The 20,747-nt window shown below is 33.8% G+C and overlaps 2 protein-coding genes across 3 annotated transcripts; one reads left to right on the top strand and one right to left on the bottom strand.

Moving 5' to 3' along the window:
* The first annotated feature begins 440 nt into the window (after positions 1 to 440).
* Positions 441 to 10,642, top strand: LOC108989517 (autophagy-related protein 18b). Of its 2 annotated transcripts, none has more exons than XM_018963143.2 (12): positions 441 to 595; positions 806 to 879; positions 2,543 to 2,616; positions 2,706 to 2,815; positions 4,206 to 4,297; positions 5,404 to 5,516; positions 6,168 to 6,287; positions 6,766 to 6,911; positions 8,035 to 8,139; positions 8,804 to 8,869; positions 10,102 to 10,277; positions 10,431 to 10,642. In XM_018963143.2, the coding sequence occupies exons 1-11, from the start codon at positions 522 to 524 to the stop codon at positions 10,238 to 10,240; spliced, it is 1,113 nt and encodes a 370-aa protein (XP_018818688.1). In that variant the 5' UTR covers positions 441 to 521; the 3' UTR covers positions 10,241 to 10,277; positions 10,431 to 10,642. The 2 variants fall into 2 exon arrangements, with proteins under 2 accessions (XP_018818688.1, XP_018818690.1); XM_018963145.2 differs by having other exon boundaries at positions 442 to 595; positions 5,404 to 5,511; positions 6,172 to 6,287.
* A 1,101-nt stretch (positions 10,643 to 11,743) lies between these two features.
* On the bottom strand, positions 11,744 to 15,815 carry LOC108989516 (serine/threonine-protein kinase STY13-like). The gene is made up of 3 exons (XM_018963142.2): positions 15,625 to 15,815; positions 13,729 to 14,729; positions 11,744 to 12,388 (listed from the first exon to the last, which is right to left on the bottom strand). Exons 2-3 carry the CDS (start codon positions 14,637 to 14,639, stop codon positions 12,049 to 12,051), a joined length of 1,251 nt encoding a protein of 416 aa, XP_018818687.1. The 5' UTR covers positions 14,640 to 14,729; positions 15,625 to 15,815; the 3' UTR covers positions 11,744 to 12,048.
* Positions 15,816 to 20,747: the final 4,932 nt, after the last annotated feature.

Here is a 20,747-nt window from a genome sequence, read left to right as displayed (position 1 = left end):
TGAAAGTTGAATAAAATATTATTAGAATATAATTTTTATTTTGAGATTTAATAAAGTTGAATTATTTTTTATATTTTATTTTAAAATTTGAGAATGTATAATAATTTGATGACATGAGATATTTTATGGCCTAAATGTTTTCACGATAAACTTTTAAGGATTCATTTGGTTATATAAATGAGAAGATAAAATTTAAAATTTAAATGAAATATTATTAAAATATAATTTTTAATATAATTTTTAATTTAAAATTAAAAAAATTATTATATTTTATGTAAAAATTAAAAAAAAAAAAAAAAAAAAAGTGAAGGTTGCGCTACCCCGCCCCGCATGGAGAATACGCAGCCCGGGGGGTGACCCCAGTCACGTCAGAATCTTTTGGCGGGACCCACATAGAGGTCTTACAACGTCCATCTTTCTTTTCCATCGTTTTCCGAAACAAACTCTCCATTGAAGCCTTCGAAGTTCCAAATAAACCTCGGGAAGCAAGCCGTCGAGCTCATCTTCCTTCCTTTCCTTCAATGGCCAATCAGTCCTCCTCCTCTTCCTCCTCCTCCTACCCAATTCTCTGCGCTTCCTTCAATCAGGACGCCAGGTACTTTTGCAATTATTATTGTTTTTTCTATTTCTCGTCACGAATTCCGTAGCTTTCCATTCAATCTGGGAAATTCCTGAGCTCTGGGATTTCTTTTCACGGAAGATATTTCCCGTAGACAGTTTTCTTGGATAACTTACAGCGAAATACTATGGTTACGAAAATGAATGATAAAGTTACTAATTTTTTTTTTCTTTTGGAAATTTTTAGTCACTTTGTGATAGGCACAAGGGAAGGTTTTAAAGTATTTGATTCGAATACAGGGAGGCTTTGTTACGAGCGAGGTGAGTCCTCTGACCAAAAATCTTACTGTCTTTTTTACGCGTTTGTTTATATTATTGGAGTATGTTTCACTTTGCAGTTATTATTATTTTTTTCTTGAAACTTATGTGAATTCTACTCTATGTTTGTTCGCTTGTAAAGCAAAGGAACAGAAGATTGAATCCCGAATTACTTTCTGTTAGAATGATTCCTGGAATTGGTAGAATGAACTCAAACATTATCTCTTAGGAGTTTCCTTTTGACATGTGATGACCGTATGTAGAGAAAAGATATTTATTTCTTTCCAAAACTATAACGCTCAGGGGAGGATTTAGCTTGTTTAGACTTTTTAGACCAAGCAGCTATTTTGGCTGCTTGTGTCGGAGCTAGATTGTAAACCGTTGACTTGTCCATCATCTTTCCTGAAAAGAACTTCAAAGTTCAGAAAAAAACACGTTTTTGATTGCGGAGCTTACTCAAAGCTGTATTTGGAGAAAAGTGAATTCTACGGCATAACCTTCCTTAAATAATAGATTTCACATTATTAGGTGCATGAAGAAGGGCTGCTTTGGTAGGTTCATATTTATTAAGTCTTGCCGCTGATGTAAGCCTTGTGAAATGTAACTTTTGAACAACACCATCTCGCTACTTTTTTGTTTTTCGATAAGTAAGAAGATATTTTATTGATATTAAAGTAGGCATAATTCAAGTACATAGGAAGTATACATGAGATTACACCTAGTTAGCAACTTGAAACGGATACAAGGAAATCATGAAAGTTGAGACCATTAAAGTCTATAACAATGGCCTACATAAATAAAGTCTTCCAGAAAAAATGCTTAAACTCTTCCAAAGAACACTCTCGATCCTCAAAATCTCGGTCATTCCTTTCCCTCCAAATGCACCACAGTAGACAAATGGGAGCCATCTTCCACACAGCTGCAATCTGTGGTATCCCCTTGATCCCTCTCCAGCTATCTAGTAGGTCAAACACCCTCCCCGGCATAACCCATGCGAATCCCATTTTGCTGAAAAAGTAATTCCATGAGGCCCTTGTAAAGTCACAACACCATCTGGCTACTTTATATTGAGAAGCACTTGGGTGGCCCACAAGTACATGTATATAAATCACAAATTGGCGAGCAACTTCTTAGGCAAGTGACCATCGCTAGCGGGTTCTCTCTCTCTCTCTCTCTCTCTCACACGTGTATTCTGGTGCTTGAGGTAGACTTTTGTTGCTAAGTAGTTAGCATGTGTGCACAAACACACACACTGTACATATAGATGTAGATAGAAAAATTCAAGCCGCTGCTGCTATTGCTTTGTGAATGATCAACAAGAACCTCTTGGCCCACCAGCTTCTCATTCAATACAATATATTCATATAGTTGCTACCATGGCACTGTGATTGGTCTGCATATAGATGTTAGCCCCACCCCTTTGTGTTGTATAAAACACATGCACAATGTGGGTTCCATGTTTGAGTCTTTGTTCAATCAACCATCAGCCATGTATGCGTATGTAGAGAGAGAGAGGGTGCAGTCAATATTTTTGCCACATGATTTGTTGTTGCCTTTCCTTAATAAGCACTTTTAAGTAATATTATGTCTACACTTGAAATTTGGATATCATGAAGCTTAATTGAAATTCTATAGTCATTACAAACATTCTATTTTCTTTTGCTAGCTATTGGAGCCTTCATTGTTGTCGAAATGCTGTTTACCTCCAGTCTTCTTGCGATTGTTGGAGCTGGTGAACAGGTGCTTGGGCCATGTTACTTATAGAGGTCGTACCGTATCTGTTGTCTTACTTTCTTGTTACTTACTTTGGTTGTTTCTGACTTCAACAGCCATCTTTATCACCCCGTCGTCTTTGTTTGTTCAATATAACAACTGGAACTGCTCTCCGAGAATTGAATTTTTTAACTTCAATACTTGCTGTTCGCATGAATAAGGAAAGGTAAAAGATCTTAGATAGAATCTGAATTGTGTTGGAGATTATTGTTTTGATGTTCTGTTTCCATGTTTCAAGGCAATAATTATTATGATAATTTTTATTGATGTTAATTATTAAAAGAGGTTTTTCTGGGGGGTGCGGGGTTTGATGTATGAAGCTAATGTGCTCGATAGTGGCCTGGATAACTTAGGGTTATTTTTAAAACAACATAAATCATGGCTGTCACAGAGAATTGATCTTCTCCTTAGATGGAGCACTAATAATGATGTGCTCAGATTTTCGAAATGGTTTTGCCTAATAAATTGGCATCTTAGACACTTCTTCACATTTATAACACCTGTTTGGATTTATATGCCTTGTCAACATCTCTTCAATACATGCTTGTACAGGAGCAATGTTATAGTGTGCCTTTTTTTTAAGGAGTATAATTCCAGATAGGTTTTTCTTTGTTCTTTTGCTCTTTTGATTCTTCTTGATGCATGAAAAACATAGTAGATTAAGAAAGACACATTGATAAAAAACATAAAGACATGTCGATATTGCCTAAATACGCAATTTGTATGGGGGTACTTGATCTCAATTGTGTTGGCATTTGAAACTTTGAAGTAGATGAGGAACTTGAATATGTGACCTAAATTAGAGGTGAGTTGGTCATTGCTGGGATTTTTAAATTAGAAGCTTTATTAGAATAAGAAATTGACTATTTCATATAAACCTAAGCATTTATAAATATGGTAATTTGCATGATATGAAGCATGTGATCATTGATGAGCCTTATCTCTGTTCAATAGCTTTTGTTATGGTTAAGAACTTCAAAATGTTAGCATTGAGGGGAGATTTTTTGCCCATATGTGAAGGGGAGTGTTAGAATTAACTATTCTTATCTACTTAACTTTCAGAGTTAGTGACAATTAATCAATATATTTTCATGGTCTATTTGGATATATTCAATCCTTCTTTTCAAACTGGAAACCAAAGTGGTTCCAATAATAATATTATGTGGTTATTCCCTTTGGTTCACCCTGTTTCGAATTTGTTATCCTCACACTTTTGGACTCTAGCTCTGTGTGCTTCTTACTCGAGGACGCTTAACCTCAGTTGTATTTTCTTAGAATTTCCCATTTATCTAATTTAGTTAGACTTAAGTGGTGTATAGGTACAAAACAATGTCAGAGCTGATCTGTTTATGTTGTGTAACATTATTGTATTCAAAGTTAGAATTTATTAGGTTATTGAGAGTTAGGACTTTTGTTTCTGATCTTTGCCATTAAACATTTTTTAGTTAATATAAATCTAGCCTTGCTATTAGACATTTTTACACTTTCATGAAGAGAGCTCTAAGTTTGTTTTGTTTTTCATTGTTTATATTGATATGCAATCTTGGTAAATGCAGGCTCATTGTCATTTTACAAGATAAAACGTATGTGTATGACATAAATAAAGTAAAAATATTGGACGCTATTGATACGGTGCCAAATCTAAAAGGTTGGTTGAAAATACTTTCTTTTGTTCCTATAACGTCATTCATAAATTGTTCATCATTTATAATTTTTTTCATTGTTTATCTTTGTCTTCACTTTAAAAAAAAAAAAAAAAAAAACGTTCTGATTTTTGTTTGGTAACTACAATTGAAGTGGAACCCAACCTGAAGAGTCTTTTGGGAGGTGGGAATCAAAAGGTCCTCTGGGAGTTAAAAATCGAAGGATCTTTTATGCAACAAATGGTCATTTAAATTGTAGGGGAGTGTAAGAGATGGTAAGTGAATGATCACAATGGGTGAAGTGAAAATCTTGGCATTGTCATTAAGAGAATAATAAAATTAAGTAACCGATATAAGGGTGAAAAAATTAAGGTAATTAGGAAAATGATGAAGTGGCTCAACTAGAGTAAAAAAAATGCTTCAAAAACTATATAGGTCATAAACTCAAACAGTAAATAAAATCCGGAAATGATTTTTTTTATCAAATTACCATTCGTTAGTTCTATAGGGACGAGAGTAATTTCTGTGGAGAATTGGAGATAATCTTTATCTGTGGTATCTTTCACATGTTTCCTTTCCTTCAATATTTATTTTGGAGTTGATTGAATTTTGTATAGATTGAAAATATATGGGCGTATTCTGGTATACTGCATCTATCATGAAGCATATATAACACTTGTAATTTAGTGTTACTCTTCCTGTAAGCCTTCTTATTTTTAAAATAAGTCCTCGTGCCATGTCATTTTCTGTGGTCATGACTATCTGGAACAAAGGCATACATCTTCAATTTCTGACTTTCTTTCTTTTTAACAGAATTGATTTTGTAATTTTGGAAACAAAATCATACCTCTTCATCAAATACTTATATTTCATAGCATATAATAGTCACAGTTTTTTGATAAGTAAGTTGATGTAATTATTAAAGAAAAGCTATAAGAGTGCTACCCAAATACACAGGAATGTATAAGAGATGCACCTAAAAGCATCTAATGGTCACATAAAATAGAATCTCTAGAACTTTATATGTCACACTAAAATTTTGAGTTCTGCAGACATGTTAGATGCTTAAATTTCTAAATGTTGTTTTCCCCCTTTTGTCTTTATTTTGCAGGGCTCTGTGGGTTCTCTCCCAGTTTAGATGGTTGCTTCTTAGCTCTTCCTGCCAGCATCACCAAAGGGTCTGTGTTGTTGTACAATGTCATGGAGCTCCAATCACATTGTGAGGTTACAGAGCTAATATTTCTCCCTTATGAGTGATGAAATAAATTAAAAAACCTGGACTCCACCTCAATATATTTAACTATCATGATCAAATGCTTTTTTTAGTTGTCACTATTCTCTCCTTTTTATGACATGATGAGAGGGAACTTTCTAAAAGTGCAGCTTTTGTGTTTGTAGCCGTGAAATGGGCAACATAATAATCTAGGATCTACCTTCTAGTTGTTAACATAGAAAGTCCATCTCTCTCTCTCTCTCTCTCTCTCTCTCTCTCCCTCCCCTTGTTCCCCTCCTTTCTTCTGTCTCTTAATCCATACTTGTGCTGTTGTTTTCAAAATTTTGAAAGTTTAGGACAGCAGTCACATGAGCTATTATAAGCCTTAGGACATGCAAGATCTTATTTTTGCAGTCTTGATGCATTTTAGGACTAGTGGGCCAGCAGTATTAATTGGCTTGAGGCATGAAATGTGGTGAGCTTTAGGAAAAATCTCATTATAATTGTGGATAATGATTTGAGTTAATCTTATTATATTCATGAAGGAGCAGATTTTCTGGCTTTTGTGCATTTATTTGCTTGTTATTAAATTTGAAACATATTTTTTCCTTATGCACTATCTAGTTCATTTCATTTATATTCTTAATCAAATTGAGTTTCAGATAGATGCTCATCGTGCACCTCTGGCTGCAATTGTCCTATGTTCCAATGGGATGTACATAGCAACTGCTTCTGAACAGGGAACCATAATCAGAGTCCATTTGGTTTCTGATGCAACTAAGGTGGGAGTGGCACAGCATCCATTCATTAGGACTTCATACACGTATCTATGGTACTTGATTTATCTATTTAAAGCAGGTTTTCAGAGGCTGCCATTACAGATGGTCCACAAGAAAGGCAGAAAGCACTTTGAATCCAATGTGGCCCTCACTTTAGAGCTCATAAGAAAATTAACTACTGAAAATTCTTTAACCTAGAGAGGCTTTCGAGGTTAAAATAATTATTTTGTTCCTGCTGTGAAATATAATTTTCTAAATCGGCAAATAAATCTTAAAAGTGAATCCATCAAATGGGAAAACCAACTTTTTTGTGGCTTGATGCAGTCTCTCAATATTATTTATGACTTGTGATCAATTGTGCCTGAGATTTCCCTTTAGTCCTTTACTCAAAATAAACTAGATTCCTGGAAGCTATACAATACCACTATAACCGATTAATATCTTATGTTGGGTTGGAATCTAACTCGTCTTTCTTTGGCAGTCATATAGTTTTCGAAGGGGGACATACCCATCAACAATATTTTCCTTGTCATTTGCACCATCTATGCAAATTCCAGATATTCTTGTGGCCACAAGTTCGTCAGGTTCTCTTCATGTTTTCTCTTTGGGGTTTGCTTTAAATCAAAGGTGAGGACTACAACCTAGTGTTGTTTTCTCCTTTCTACTTTTACAATTAGAAATGGAATATGTAAATAGCCAAATATTGTAGGACGTAACTTTTAATATTTTGTTATGCACGTGTTTTATGAGATCAAACAGGCAGGAAGACTTCCATTTTTTTCGTCAGTGTGCTTTATGGTTGCTTTAAAAATAGTTTTTCTATTTCTTTTTTAAAAGCTTTATAGTGTATTATGTTGCTAGAGGGAGAACCCAAACTATTGGGTCAAAGCTGCCAACTAAAAAGTAGAGAGTTGACTGTCACCGTTGCTAAAAGTGATTTGAGAAAGGGTTGACTAACAACTTAAATTTTACAATAGATTAGATGGAGTTTTAGGACTTTGCCATCTGGATAGAAAAATTTATTTCATTTCATATTACAAATCTTGTAGGTTTTTTTTTCTTGATTAGTTTATATAAAGGTCTATTTAGTATTTCTTGATCTTCACCCAAAAAGAATCTTATTGTCTTGTTGGTGGAAGGATTATGCCTTTTATCGAAATTTCGCTTTAGCTGAAAATAAAATCCAATTTCATTAATAAGTTTTTTGTCTGCTTACCACTATTAAGCAATAATACTTCAAAGCCCTGGATTATCAAGGTTGGACGCAGATACAGCTCAAACATGGTTTACCCAGACCCGTTGGTCCTGACCTTTTGCCTGTCCTTAACTCAACCCAAAGGTCCTTTGCTTCTTTCTTCTTCTCTTCTCTCTCTTAGCCCAACCAACCACCACTAGAGGTGGTTAATTATGAATATTCAGTGCCCATAAATGGAAGAGAGGGAAGAAAAAATGTGAGCAAGATTCTTGAGGTCGGAGTCATTTTCCATTATTTATGGATAGTCAACCAATGGAGGGATATCCAAATGAAGAATAAGCATTGAGAGAAATTCCGAAAACGTATAGGGAATGTCTTGCAATGGTTAGAAACTTTGGAAGGTAGTATATTTCCCTTATCTTCTAACGAACACAATCCTTCTCTTTCACAAAGTCTCGCATATTATATTATTTTCATATTACGCTAGGAATGCATTCTTTTTCTATTTGCAAAAACTTCTGATCTTTTTTTCTCTGTGACTCTCACTCTTAACAGAAGCAGGAAATTTCTTGGATCAATAATTCCCGACTCCATTACTGATGCACTGGATCCAGCTCACCGTCATGTACTTCATAGTGCTGTTACAGCAGGAGTCAAAAGGTGAAGCAGCTTGTAACCTATGTATTGTACACTTTAGTGGATTAGATGACTGATATAGTAAAATTATAGCACTATAATTATTCAATTCTGATTTGAGACCCATGTTCAGGCTTCTGCTTTGCTGAGATTCAACAAAATATGTTCTTTTTCATGTTCTGCCTTTCCTTCTAATCAATATCTTCAGATAAACTAAATAAATAAAAAAACAAGTGGATTAGTAGGCCTATGACATTCTGATTTATATCTGATATATAGGAAAATGCTATTATGCCGCCTAAGTTTGCCCCCTCCTTTTGACCGCTCATGTATTTAATTTTTTTTTTTTACTTGATGATTAAGAAAGTGATTTTTATTGTATTGATATATTTTTTATTTTTTAAAAATATTTAAATATATTAAAAAAATGTAAAAAAGAAAAGAAGATAAAAATAAAAAAGCAACTTTGTGCTAGCGGTCAAAGCTGGACAGCACGCTAGCACGACTCCTGATTTATTTCCATGAAAAAGAATAAAAAACAAAAGAAAACTTTACTAGTAGATTTTTAGGATGTATTCATTTGTTAATGTTATTTTTATATAGAAATTTGTTTTTGCAAGTTATATAATTCTTTTTCTTTTAATATTGTTTTAGCCTATTTACTTATGCAATCAGTTTTATGGTACAGCAATGCAGTGATTCGCAAAGTTGACAAGGTTGCCGATGCATCTACACCTGGAATTGCATCTTGCAAGTGAGTTTTCTGACATGCCAGTTCAAAAATGTCTCTTTAGGGTGTTTTTGTTTTTTTCTTCCCAAATGTTGGATTTTGTGCTTGTTTTTTGTTTTTGAGCAAGATAGGATTTGCGCTGTTGCCTATGTATTTTAATACCATTTTTTCTGAATAAAAAAAGGACTATGAAATTCATCACTTCCCCTAGCAAAAAATGTGTACCTTGTGCTAAAAAACCTCCTGTATGGTTGTTGCCCTCACCATTGCTCAAAGCCCACCTCAAACTGATGCAAGTGGTTTCAGAGGATCATTCGTGATGAATGTTAAATGTGTCCTGTGGTGCCTTAAGCTGATAACTTCAACCCTATCACTTGGTGCTTCTGGTGATTTCCCAGATCCATGTTATTGTGATTTTTCTGATGCTGCTGTTGACAACTTTTATATTATCAAAGTTTTGTTAGCAAGTTGATGCTGTATTTTGTTTTCAATGTCAACAATTGAAGCTACTGGTGGTTGTGCTGAGACCGATATACATCAATGTGTCCCCTTGGCATCCCTTTACATTATTACCATACGGTGATTGTTGGTGAAGATGAATTGTTTGATATATCATCATTCTAAATTGCTTGCACTTGGTCATACAAGTGTGGTGTTAATGTCATGTGAGCGTATACTTGTTTGTTTTATTTTGTTTTTATCAGTGTATGTTTGTTTGTTTTATGAAGGTCCATCCCTGCTCTAGATATATTTCTAGAGCAGGGATTGGTATATTTTTCACTGACCCCTTCCCCATGCAACCATACCCAGCTCTTATACCCCATCGTACTCACTCCATACGCTGATTGGGCACCAATGTTACCACTGCCATTAATTTCGAAAGGAATTTTGAAATTGGACCTGAACATGCAGAGGTCGTCTTTGTTAGTCTTACCATATTTCATCACCTTCACATCTATTGGTCTAATTTATCGTAAGCATGCAATGGTTATGTAAATTGTGAAGTCTGTTTTAAATTATGCAATGATATTGATTATTTTTTTTCCTGAGCCTATGAAATGATGTCCAAAGAATTATCTTTAGTGAAGTCCATGATTATTTGTTTGCTATGAGCTTCCAAATGGATTTTTGATGTAATAAAGATGAACAATTTCTCTAGCGTCCTGGATATACTGCAGAATTCTGTCTATGGTCTGCTGAATTTATTGTAGGAATCATCCTATCGTCTTACGTTCTTTCTGCTTTGGATTCTCCAGGGCCACGATATCTATAATAACCTACAATGGGTACTTCCAGGAATACAGCTTTAGGCTGAACTATCAGAATGAGCCTTTGTGGACTTTGGAGCATGAATTTAATCTTTTATCACCAGTCTCAGATAATGCCAGCTCGTGATCAAATGTCACACAGACACACCTATGCTCAAAGCTTGGTTAAGTGCACACATGTTACCATATGCTATCCCCCTTATATAGAATGAATGTTTCATCTTTCTTGTTTTTGTTTAATATCTACTCCTGCTTACATAGCAAATACCAATGATTGTGACTGAATAAAAAGAACTGTTGCTAAAATTCTCCTGCAGTATGGCGAGAAACCGTGATGGACGACAAAGACTTCAAGAAACGATTATGCCACATATGTTGATATGGTTACATTGTACTTCTCCTTTGGTTAAGAATTGGTCTGTTAGCCCTAACTATGTGCAGAAGTAGGAATTCAATCTAAAGATTGTCCATGTAAATATTACTTTCACACTCATTCTATGATAATTTTATGTACCCTCGTTATCATTTACTTCTTATTCTTTGGCTTTTGTGAAATTGAAGCAGTGTGTTATTTTCTTGTTATTGACTCTGTTCGGATTGAGAAGAAATAGAATATGTCAGCTTATTCACATTTTAAATGGGCAATAGTTGCAGATATTTGGAATCTGAAAATTCAGAAATTATGAACATGCAAGACTCCTGCAATATTATGGGATAGAAACCTATTTCAACCCACAAATTAATACAATGACACACAAGTACATTAAACATGAATTTTCACAGGTTTTCAAACAGTAATTGTTATAACATAATTTTTTTTTTATTGGTAAGTAATAAGTAGATTTTATTCGTACGAATGAAATAGGCATGACTCTTGTACATAAGAAATATATAAAATAACACTTAAGTACATTCAAGGTTAATGAAAGAAAGTCATGGACATTGTTTCCATCAAGTACAACGGTTGAAAGCCTAAGCATTAAAGTGCGCATAAAATTTTTTTGAAGTTTTGCCATTGCGCGCTGCTTATATGAGTAATTATCAATATTTAGCATAGGGAATCACATTCTTCAACTTATAGATGAGAGACCGGAAGTATGTATATGTGTGTATATATCAATATAATGGTGCGCACATACTCTTCAATAGAAGAGTATGAAGTACTATTGGACTTGGTGATTGCCCCGAAAGTAATAAAAGAAAAAAGTATGCCTTTGTGGATGATATACGTACCATGCAAGAAAAGTTCAGAATATGGAAAATCGAAGGATGTACAGGAACTACTCTTTTTTGGCGAAAGATAAACAGGGTTCTAGACATAACAGAAGCAATTATTTGTGAGTAATGCTACATACAATGTGTAAGTATCGTGGTAATCGCTTTGAAATAAAATGTAATCCACTGTTAACAAATTAATTTTTTTCATATAAATATCGTATTTATTCAATTTTTTCAAAGTGATTACACGACGCTTGCGTATTCATTACTGCAACTCTCATTTCTCTTATTTGTGTCGAGTCATACAATTGCTTTATTTGTGTCGAGTGATTTCATCTATTCATGCATTGAATGATAATAAATTTAAATAATTTTAAATTTTAAGGGTGTTTTAAGATCCCATACATTGGAGTAAATTGCAAATATTTGGAGGAAATGTAATTGGTAAAACATAAAACAAGGCAGTTCAACACTCCAAATGTGAGGTATACATACGCATTACACAGTCATTCTTGTCTATTACTAGTTCAGCAACAGAATCCGTTAAAAGAAGAAAACCAAAACCAACAGTTCTTATCGTAATAACAGTTCTTGAACGTGATAAATACACAAGGCTAACATACAAATCATTTTGCTCCTTCCCTTCTTCCAAATTGTCCATTTCTTCTCTTGTTTCTTCTCTTGTAGCTGTTGTTTTGTTCAATCATTTTCTTGGGATCAATCTGCAGTCATTGGTTGGACCATACAACACCTAAAACGGGCCTTGCGGACTGTTGTCATGATCTCATTCTCCGCATTTTCAAGCATCCTGACAACTTCGGTGAAGGGTGGCCTGACATCGGGGTTGGCATCCCAGCATCTAGTCATGATCTCACTTAGAATGGGTAAGCAGTCATTTGGGATGACCGGTCGGACACCTTTGTTGACAACTGCAAATGCTGCCTGAACTGCCGTCATGTTCTGGAACGGAAGCAGTCCAGTTATGAGTTCCCAGAGAACAATCCCAAAGCTATAGACATCTACTTTCTGTGTGTAAGGCCTATGCTGGATCATCTCCCTGCAGAGAAACATAAAAAAGGCAAGTAGACCACATTATAAATATGAATATTTAAAGAAGCACAAATAAGAAATAATATATCATAATCAGCTCCGGATACAACTAAGCTAGCATCAAATGGAGCCCCCAATCGGTCAACCTGATCGATTGAAATCTTTGGCATTCTAGGCTCACCAAACAACAATTAGGTTCTAAGCAGAGTACATTCTATGCGGCTCTAAACATATGATAAAATCCCAACACAAGTTTGTTGTAGACTAAAATCATGTCAATTATGAAAGCCAGATTGTCAAGAATTTCATAACGGTACATGATTTCAAACATAGCCAAGTTGAAAATCATGCTGATAACATTAACAAACCAGCTATACTTTTCCAGACAAGATAGAAATTCTATTGGAAGGGTTCAATTCCAGACCTTAATTGCCTAACCAAACCCAAGAACCTTAAAGTTTATGCATGGTTAAGAGGCTGCATCACCACCTTCACACCAACCTTCCAAAACGTATGAACGTTCGTGCTTTGCACTAATTTTGAAAAATCATATCTAACCAGCAATGAACAATGTTGTAATCTTAATGTTGTAACCAATGAAGAATGCATTAAGTTCTTCGTATGGTTCTCACAAGAAAATCAGATCTAGCTCCAGGGTTATTGAGTGAATAATCTTACATAATTTCAAAGTTAAAACAATCACGACTAAACCAAAAAAAATTTCAGGCATCAGATCCATATCAGCTGACCACAAACCTACATATGGTACTACTGAACAAAAAACATATTTAAAAATCACAAGAATATGTATAACCTTTTAGCTGTAGAAAATGTCAGACAGAGAGATTATATTGGTACCTATGTTGTAACCTTTGTATACTTCCTGTGTACTTGGGCATTGCCTAGTTTCATTCTATTCAATAAAGCTACTTATTTACTTATAAAAAAAAAAAACGAAGCACGGCATTTATATCTCCAGAAAAGATGTAAAACTTTGATGGGTATTGGCAGTTGAAATATAGGATGACGATATTAATTATACAAACCTATCAGAATTGAGTGAGTAAAAAGTAAAAGGGAAAATAAACATTCATGTGACGGATGCCAATTAATTTATTACTGAAAAAGGTTATTACAACATTTATAGAAAATTGAACCAATGTGGACTTTTAAGTGCCAGAACACTTTAGAAGCATCATCTAATACAAGGATACAAAAATTAAAAATTACCTACGTAATGATACAACACCAACCAGAACACTGAGGAAGTCAAAAACAGATTGATAAGTACCAATGAGAGAGAGAGAGAGAGAGAGAGAGAGAGAGCTAAAGGGTCAGAAGTCTTACGGAGCCATCCAGCGGTATGTCCCTGTCTCTGGTGTCATTCCTTCAGTCTGCACCTCAATCCGGGCAACTCCAAAATCTGCAATCTTAATGGATTTATCTGCATTAATCAACAGATTGTCAGATTTCAAATCCCTGTGAATCAATCCAAGCCCATGCACATATGCCATCCCCCTTGCAACATCCAAGGCCTGTTTGACTGCCAGTTTCAATGGAACAGCTCGATTATGTCGCTTCGTCAAAAACTGCCGGACAGAACCCCCTTTTGCATACTCTGTCACAATACACCATACCATGGGTTTCCTACAGCCACCAATAAATCGAACTATATTTAGATGCTTCAATGTGGCCAGCATCATAACCTCTTGCTGAAATTGTTGCTCCATCAACTGAGCCTTTTCTGGATTATTTTCTGGCCTCTCCAAGATCTTGATAGCAACATCCTCACCATTATAAGTACCTCTGTAGAGTTTACCAAAAGCCCCTTGAGCAAAAGGTGCTCCCATGTTGAGCTTCCTTAAATCAATAGTCCACTCATCAAAGTTCTCAAGCCCCAAAGTAGGGGAATTGCTATCCATTAATGCTTGGGCCAGTGCATCATCACTCAATGCATGTGTTACTCTTCCTCTTCGATTAACACTTAATGCAACAGAATGATTGTCAGTAGCACGCCGCCGTAACCCTTGGTGGTTTAAAATGCGAGTGTGGGAGCCATTTGAACCTACACTGCTGTTATCTATAGACATAGCAACAGAGCCTCCACCGTTGCTTGTTTGCAGGCTTCCAGAACTGTCAATGGACATGTTGGAACCCTCACCAAGTTTATGGTAAAATCCTTGCGAAAAATCATCGTAGTTATTGTCATGCTTGTTCAGGCCTATTATTCCAGTGAATTTTGGACCACCTTCCAACATTTTCCTTTCTGGGCAGCAAAACCTTCAAGTCTCTTATTTCTTCAACATTAGAAATCCCAAACTCAAAACACCCTCAGCAACACCTTAAAACTACAACATTCCACAAGATTTCAACATCAAGCCATGAATTTAATAAACAAAACACTTACTTCATGTGTGACATACGGTTTAAAGGTCTTCTAAATTATTGCTGTCTTCAGAAAATTTAAATTTCCACAAAACAAAGAACACTTCATTTGATTGCTGGACAGGGAAAAAAAAAAAGGAGGAAAAACAAAAAAACAAAAGTTCGAATAAAGCACCTCCACCTAACATTCGAACTGCGCTTACTAAATATGGTTTGAGAAGATCAGCTGTGAGTTTAATTCTTGATAAACGAAACAACATGAAGCATAAGAGTCAAACTTCCATATTCCCTTCCTATAATTGGTTTCCTTAGCAGTTTATAAGTATATAGCTAGAAAATAAATAAATAAATAACAGAACGGAACAATTACTTGTAAAAAAAGGGGAACAATTAGCTCAAAACAAACAATCTCCTACGGAACGGCCAGATTTTAGCCACATGTTGGGCTCAACTGAATTTTCCCACTAAATTCTCAAAACACGAAACGAAAAACGAAACTACTCGGATGGAAATAAATATATAAACCCTAAAGAGCATCTGAAATCCCCAAAACGGAGCCGAATTCTCAACAAACCCCAACGAAATCACACATCGGAATATTAACATTTATTGTAATTAAAATTCGACTCACCGAGTATGACGGAAATTACACAGCTCAAAAAAGTATATCCCCAAAAAAAATGCGACAATTTTCTTCAACCAAAGCACCAGAGAAACAGGAAAGAACAAAAATTGAGATTTTAAAAAAACCCAAAAACAGAAAAATAACCCCGAAAACCAAAGATTCATTTTTTTTTCTTCTGTTTGTTGTCCCTATTTAACTTAGAGCTTCAATCGATGAATACTCGCGAAACTTACCTCGATCAAGAGCGCTGGGCCTTGCGACTCCGATTCCTATCGAATCGGAGAGAGAGAACCCAACGATGGACGGTCAAGATTGCACCTAAGACCCTCTCTATCTCTGTCTATATCTATATCTGCGTGTGAGAATGTAGAAGACGAAGACCGAGACGACCAACAGGAAAACAAATTGGGGGTGAGGGGTTTTATCTCTTCTAATTTTAATTAATTAATTACTTTTTGTTTAGCCATTGGCCATTGCTTTCCTCCGCTTCTGTTTTTACTGCTCCAACTCCTATCTTCTTACCTCTTTTTTTTTTTTCTCTCCTTTTTTTTTTTTTTTTCCTCATCCTCTACCATCGATCAGATTTTTTATTTTTTTCCCTTGAATTCACATAATTTTTACATTTTTATTACACATAAATGGGTGAGAAAATTTATCCTTTAATTATTTCAAAAATTTAAATTCCCAACTCAGAATTCTATTGGAATGGAAAAAATTAGGCTTAATTTTTCTTGTCTACAGTGGTAAAGTTCAACACAAAAGCCAATTTGTCGGAGACATGGATGAGATTTCACAATCCATTCTCTTTAAGGAGAATTCATACAATTCCATACTCATTTTGGGTATCAAATATTAGGTTTGATTTTATTAATTAGTTGCTTGGATTAGCTATGTTTATCAAGCCAGTGATTCCAAGATTGACAAAAAGAAAAGAAAATTGGATTAAGGATGTTTATTTTCAGGACAAGTCTGAACTTCTTGGTTTAGATCTGTCCAAATTTGATTGAGCTTAGCTAGTTTGAGGATTAGTCTAAAGTTTTTTAAAACCAACTCAATTAGATCAAAGGTTAGTAAATAAGACTAATATTAAATACAATCTTAAGATCATGTGCAAGTTTCGCGCATTTCTTTTGAAAAAAATAGAGTCTACTATTAAAAAAATAACTTTTTTTTTACGTGAATATAAGATTTACTTATTTTTTTAAAATGGATGACAAGACTTGCATATCTTAAAACTGTAAATATCATTTATTAAAAAAACCTCGATTCAAATAAACTACATATTTTATGTTATTTAAAGAGTTCATGGTAATATATATATATATATATAATCAATTAACACAAATTTCTCTACCCTTCTTCTCAATACTCATAAATTCATATAAAACTCATGACTCGAATACTTATACTATTTATGAAGTATATTCTCGTACAAAACTATGCTTGTTTGTTTGTTTGTTTATGTATATACTATCTACGTATAATCATTAAGGATGCATATTATACATATGAGTTATGCAATATAAAATCACTTTTGTGTACTTCTTGTGCACTGCACTGATGTGATTGGCCAATATAATTATTTTATATAAAAAAAATGATGACTAATCGCATCAGTAGAGTACACAAATGAGTACGTAAAATTGAATGCATATAGAATTTTTGTATACATATACATGATATATTAGTTATAAATAGATAGGTTAGAAATGTTATAAATACATATACACGATAATCTTATACATATTTAAATAATATATACTACATGACTAACTAAACTCATTCAAAATCCACTCGTTTACATTATTTTCATTTTATTCTTGGCATAGTGTTATTTTGGAAATGCTGAGGTGGCTCGAATGAGAGTAAACAGCGAAAGGAAAATGATAGATACACCAACAAATATACCCATCATTTGTATTGATTAGACTCTTTTTTTTTAAAAGGATTTGTGTTTGTTTATTCTTTTGTATTTAAAAAAAATACATAAAAAATGCTTTAAAAAAAGAAAAAAAAATACACATGAAATTATATTTGCAGTTTTAGAATATGCAAGTCTCGTGCACTCCTTTTAAAAAAGTGGATAAATATAAGACACACATGAAAAAATTATTATTTTTTAATTGTAGATTTTACACTTTTTTTTTTTTAAAAAAAAGGAATGCGCGGGATTTACATATCCTAGATCTGCATGTATAGCATTACTCGAGTAATTAAGTAAATCTAAACCTCACAATTTTTGAATGTCACATAACATTCTTCTTAATTAAAAAAACATGAGACTACTTGACTCTTGGATTCAATAACAACAATTACATGACTTCTTAATTCAGTTAAAAATTATATGCATGACTCCTAACTAATTTGTTGATCAAGAAATTCATGATCATATAAGTATCCTTTACAAATCGCATGACTCATGCCTCTAAAATCAGTGAATTCTGTCGCCAAGCCTTATAATTCTCACCCTTAATTTTTCTTGTTCGTCTAGCTATCTTGAACTCCATGTCAGAGCCAAGTGATGACAAATGGACCATGGAAGAAAATGAGGTTTTCGAGAACGCTATTGGAACGAACTTGGATGACCTTGATGAAGAACAACTACGGGAACAACTATGGGAGAAAATTGCTCTATTAATCCCATCCAAAACCACTGCTCAAATAAGCTTACACTACAAACATCTTGTTGAGGACATCGAGTTAATCCAATCCGGTCATCCACCACTCCGATATTATTTGAAGTGCGTAGAAAAACAAGAACCGAACACGGATGATGATGACGATGACGACGACGACGACGACGACGACGATGACGACGACGATGGGGTTGGGGACCAATCTTCTACAACAATTAAATAATAATGTTATGGTTAATTAACTTAAATTAAGTAGTAGAATATGCAATGTCTGCAAATAATTGTCATGTGGTTACTGCTCTTGTAAGGGTTTCTCTATACAAGAGCATGAATAAAATTTGGTTATGTCTACATATATGTCTATACATCTCATTCAATGCTTCTGTTTTCAGTTTTTATCAGTAATTTTATTATCAAAAATATTTTATAAAAAAAAAAAAATGGTATCAATAACATTCTAAAAGATGAGTTGAAATAATGAAGTCCACTCAACTCAGGAAGGATTAGACTCACTAGGGAGGTGGAGAGAACTCATCGTGGAGGTGGAGAGCCCTTGATAACAAGAAAATTAAGTTTACGCACCATATGTGTTGATTAATAGTCACATTTTGTCAGTATTTTTTTTTAATTAAGGTTATATAAATAAAATAACATTTTTTTTTCTTTTTGAATTTATACTTGAATAGTGCTACATATATGTATGTATAATATTATACATATTGAGTATCTATTACATTTTATCAATTTTTTTTTTTGATTTGAATTTTGAATTTTAGATTTTCAAAATTTTCACCATTTCAAGAGTTCACACCTACATATGGTTGTGTGAGTAAAATTATAAGTATAGATATTATTTTTCTTATAATATTTTACCATCATCACCCTATTTCCTCATAATTCGTCCAATGGTCGCTGTTACGTAGAAAGAATGTGACTTGTGAGTAATCATCAATAATGCATTAAAAACTTCATGATTCCTGATTGACTCATTTAATAATAGTCATATATACTAATTAGAGTTTATTTTTTCTTGGAAAACTTATAAGAAGTTGCACAAAATTTCAGTTTCTTTTATTCTTATTTTTTTCTCTTATCAAGTACGTGGTGTAAAGATGATGAATAGAATAGCTCAATTAGTTTAGTAGAAATAAAATAAAAAATAAAAAATAAATATAATGTGTGATGTGTGGGATGAATATATAATAAATATCGTTAGTATAAGATATGGAGAGTTGGTTGTTAGAAAGCTCAAATACGGTTTTACAGCTTGTATGTAGCCATTTGTTTTTCAAATAAAGGACCTATTCAATTACCTTATTTAGTTTTTAATATTGTATCTATTTCTTTATATTGAACCATCTAATAATCAAATATCTAGAGAATATTTGCTCATGAAAAATTCTTCTTGCAAGAGAGTTCGCACACCAAACCGCACACCAATGCTGACATGTAAGACATCTATTTAATGAAACGGTGTGAATTGAAAACGGAAATGATTTTCAAGAGACATATGACATTTTCTTCTCTCAAAATGAGTGACAGAACTTGCATACCTTAAACTCATGTAAATATCATTTATTAAATATCATTTATCATTTATTAGGGTGTACAAACCTCGTGCACTCCTTTTGAAAAAGTGGATAAATATGAGACGCACACAAAAAAATTATTATTCTTTAATTGTAGATTTTATTATTTTTTTAAAAAAAAAAATAGAGCGCATGATTTACATATCCTAGATCTGCATGTATAGCATTACTCGAGTAAGTAAATCTAAACCTCACAATTTTCGAACGTCACGTAACATTCTTCTTAATTAAAGAAACAGGAGACTACTTGACTCTTGGATTCAATAACAACAATGACATGACTTCTTAATTCAGTTAAAAATTATATGCATGACTCCTAACTAATATGTTGATCAAGAAATTCATGATCATATAGAAATCCTTTATAAATCGCATGACTCATGCCTCTAAAATCAGTGAATTCTGTCGCCAAGCCTTATAATTCTCACCCTTAATTTTTCTTGTTCGTCTGGCTATCTTGAACTCCATGTCAGAGCCAAGTGATGACAAATGGACCGTGGAAGAAAATAAAGTTTTCGAGAACGCTATTGGAACTTACTTGGATGATCTTGATCATGAAGAACAACTACGGGAACAACTATGGGAGAAAATTGCTCTATTAATCCCAACCAAAACCACTGCTCAAATAAGCTTACACTACAAACATCTTGTTGAGGACATCGAGTTAATCCAATCCAGTCATCCACCACTCCGATATTATTTGAAGTGTGTAGAAAAACAAGAACCGAACAAGGATGACGACGACGATGATGATGGTGATGATGATCACAATGGGGGAGGGGACCAATCTTCTACGACGTCAATTAAATAATAATGTTATGGTTAATTAACTTAAATTAAGTAGCATGTTTTTTTTACTAGAATATGAAATGTCTGCAAATAATTGTCATATGGTTATTGCTCTTGTAAGGGTTTCTCTATACAAGAGCATGAATAAAATTTGGTTATGTCTACATATATGTCTATACATCTCATTCAATGCTTCTGTTTTCAGTTTTTATCAGTAATTTTATTATCAAAAATATTTTCTAAAAAAAATTGGTATCAATAACATTCTAAAAGATGAGTTGAAATAATGAGGTCCACCAAGATGCAAAATTTGCTTGAATATTTCATGTAATTACGTAGCAG

The sequence above is a fragment of the Juglans regia genome, chromosome 6, assembly GCF_001411555.2.
Source record: "Juglans regia cultivar Chandler chromosome 6, Walnut 2.0, whole genome shotgun sequence".
In the NCBI taxonomy this organism is placed as follows: domain Eukaryota; kingdom Viridiplantae; phylum Streptophyta; class Magnoliopsida; order Fagales; family Juglandaceae; genus Juglans; species Juglans regia.
The sequence above is the reverse complement of the archived record's forward strand: the minus strand, read 5'-3'. Positions and strand labels throughout refer to the sequence as shown.

Bases quoted from the DNA above. Each gene is read 5' to 3' on its own strand.
- LOC108989517 (XM_018963143.2), top strand. From the start codon at position 522: ATGGCCAATCAGTCCTCCTCCTCTTCCTCCTCCTCCTACCCAATTCTC. The intron at 880-2,542 runs GTGAGTCCTCTG...TTCTTTTGCTAG, and splicing joins GAGGCTTTGTTACGAGCGAG to CTATTGGAGCCTTCATTGTT. The intron at 6,912-8,034 runs GTGAGGACTACA...CACTCTTAACAG, and splicing joins GGGTTTGCTTTAAATCAAAG to AAGCAGGAAATTTCTTGGAT.
- LOC108989516 (XM_018963142.2), bottom strand. From the start codon at position 14,639: ATGTTGGAAGGTGGTCCAAAATTCACTGGAATAATAGGCCTGAACAAG. The intron at 12,389-13,728 runs GTAAGACTTCTG...GTTTCTCTGCAG, and splicing joins ACATACCGCTGGATGGCTCC to GGAGATGATCCAGCATAGGC.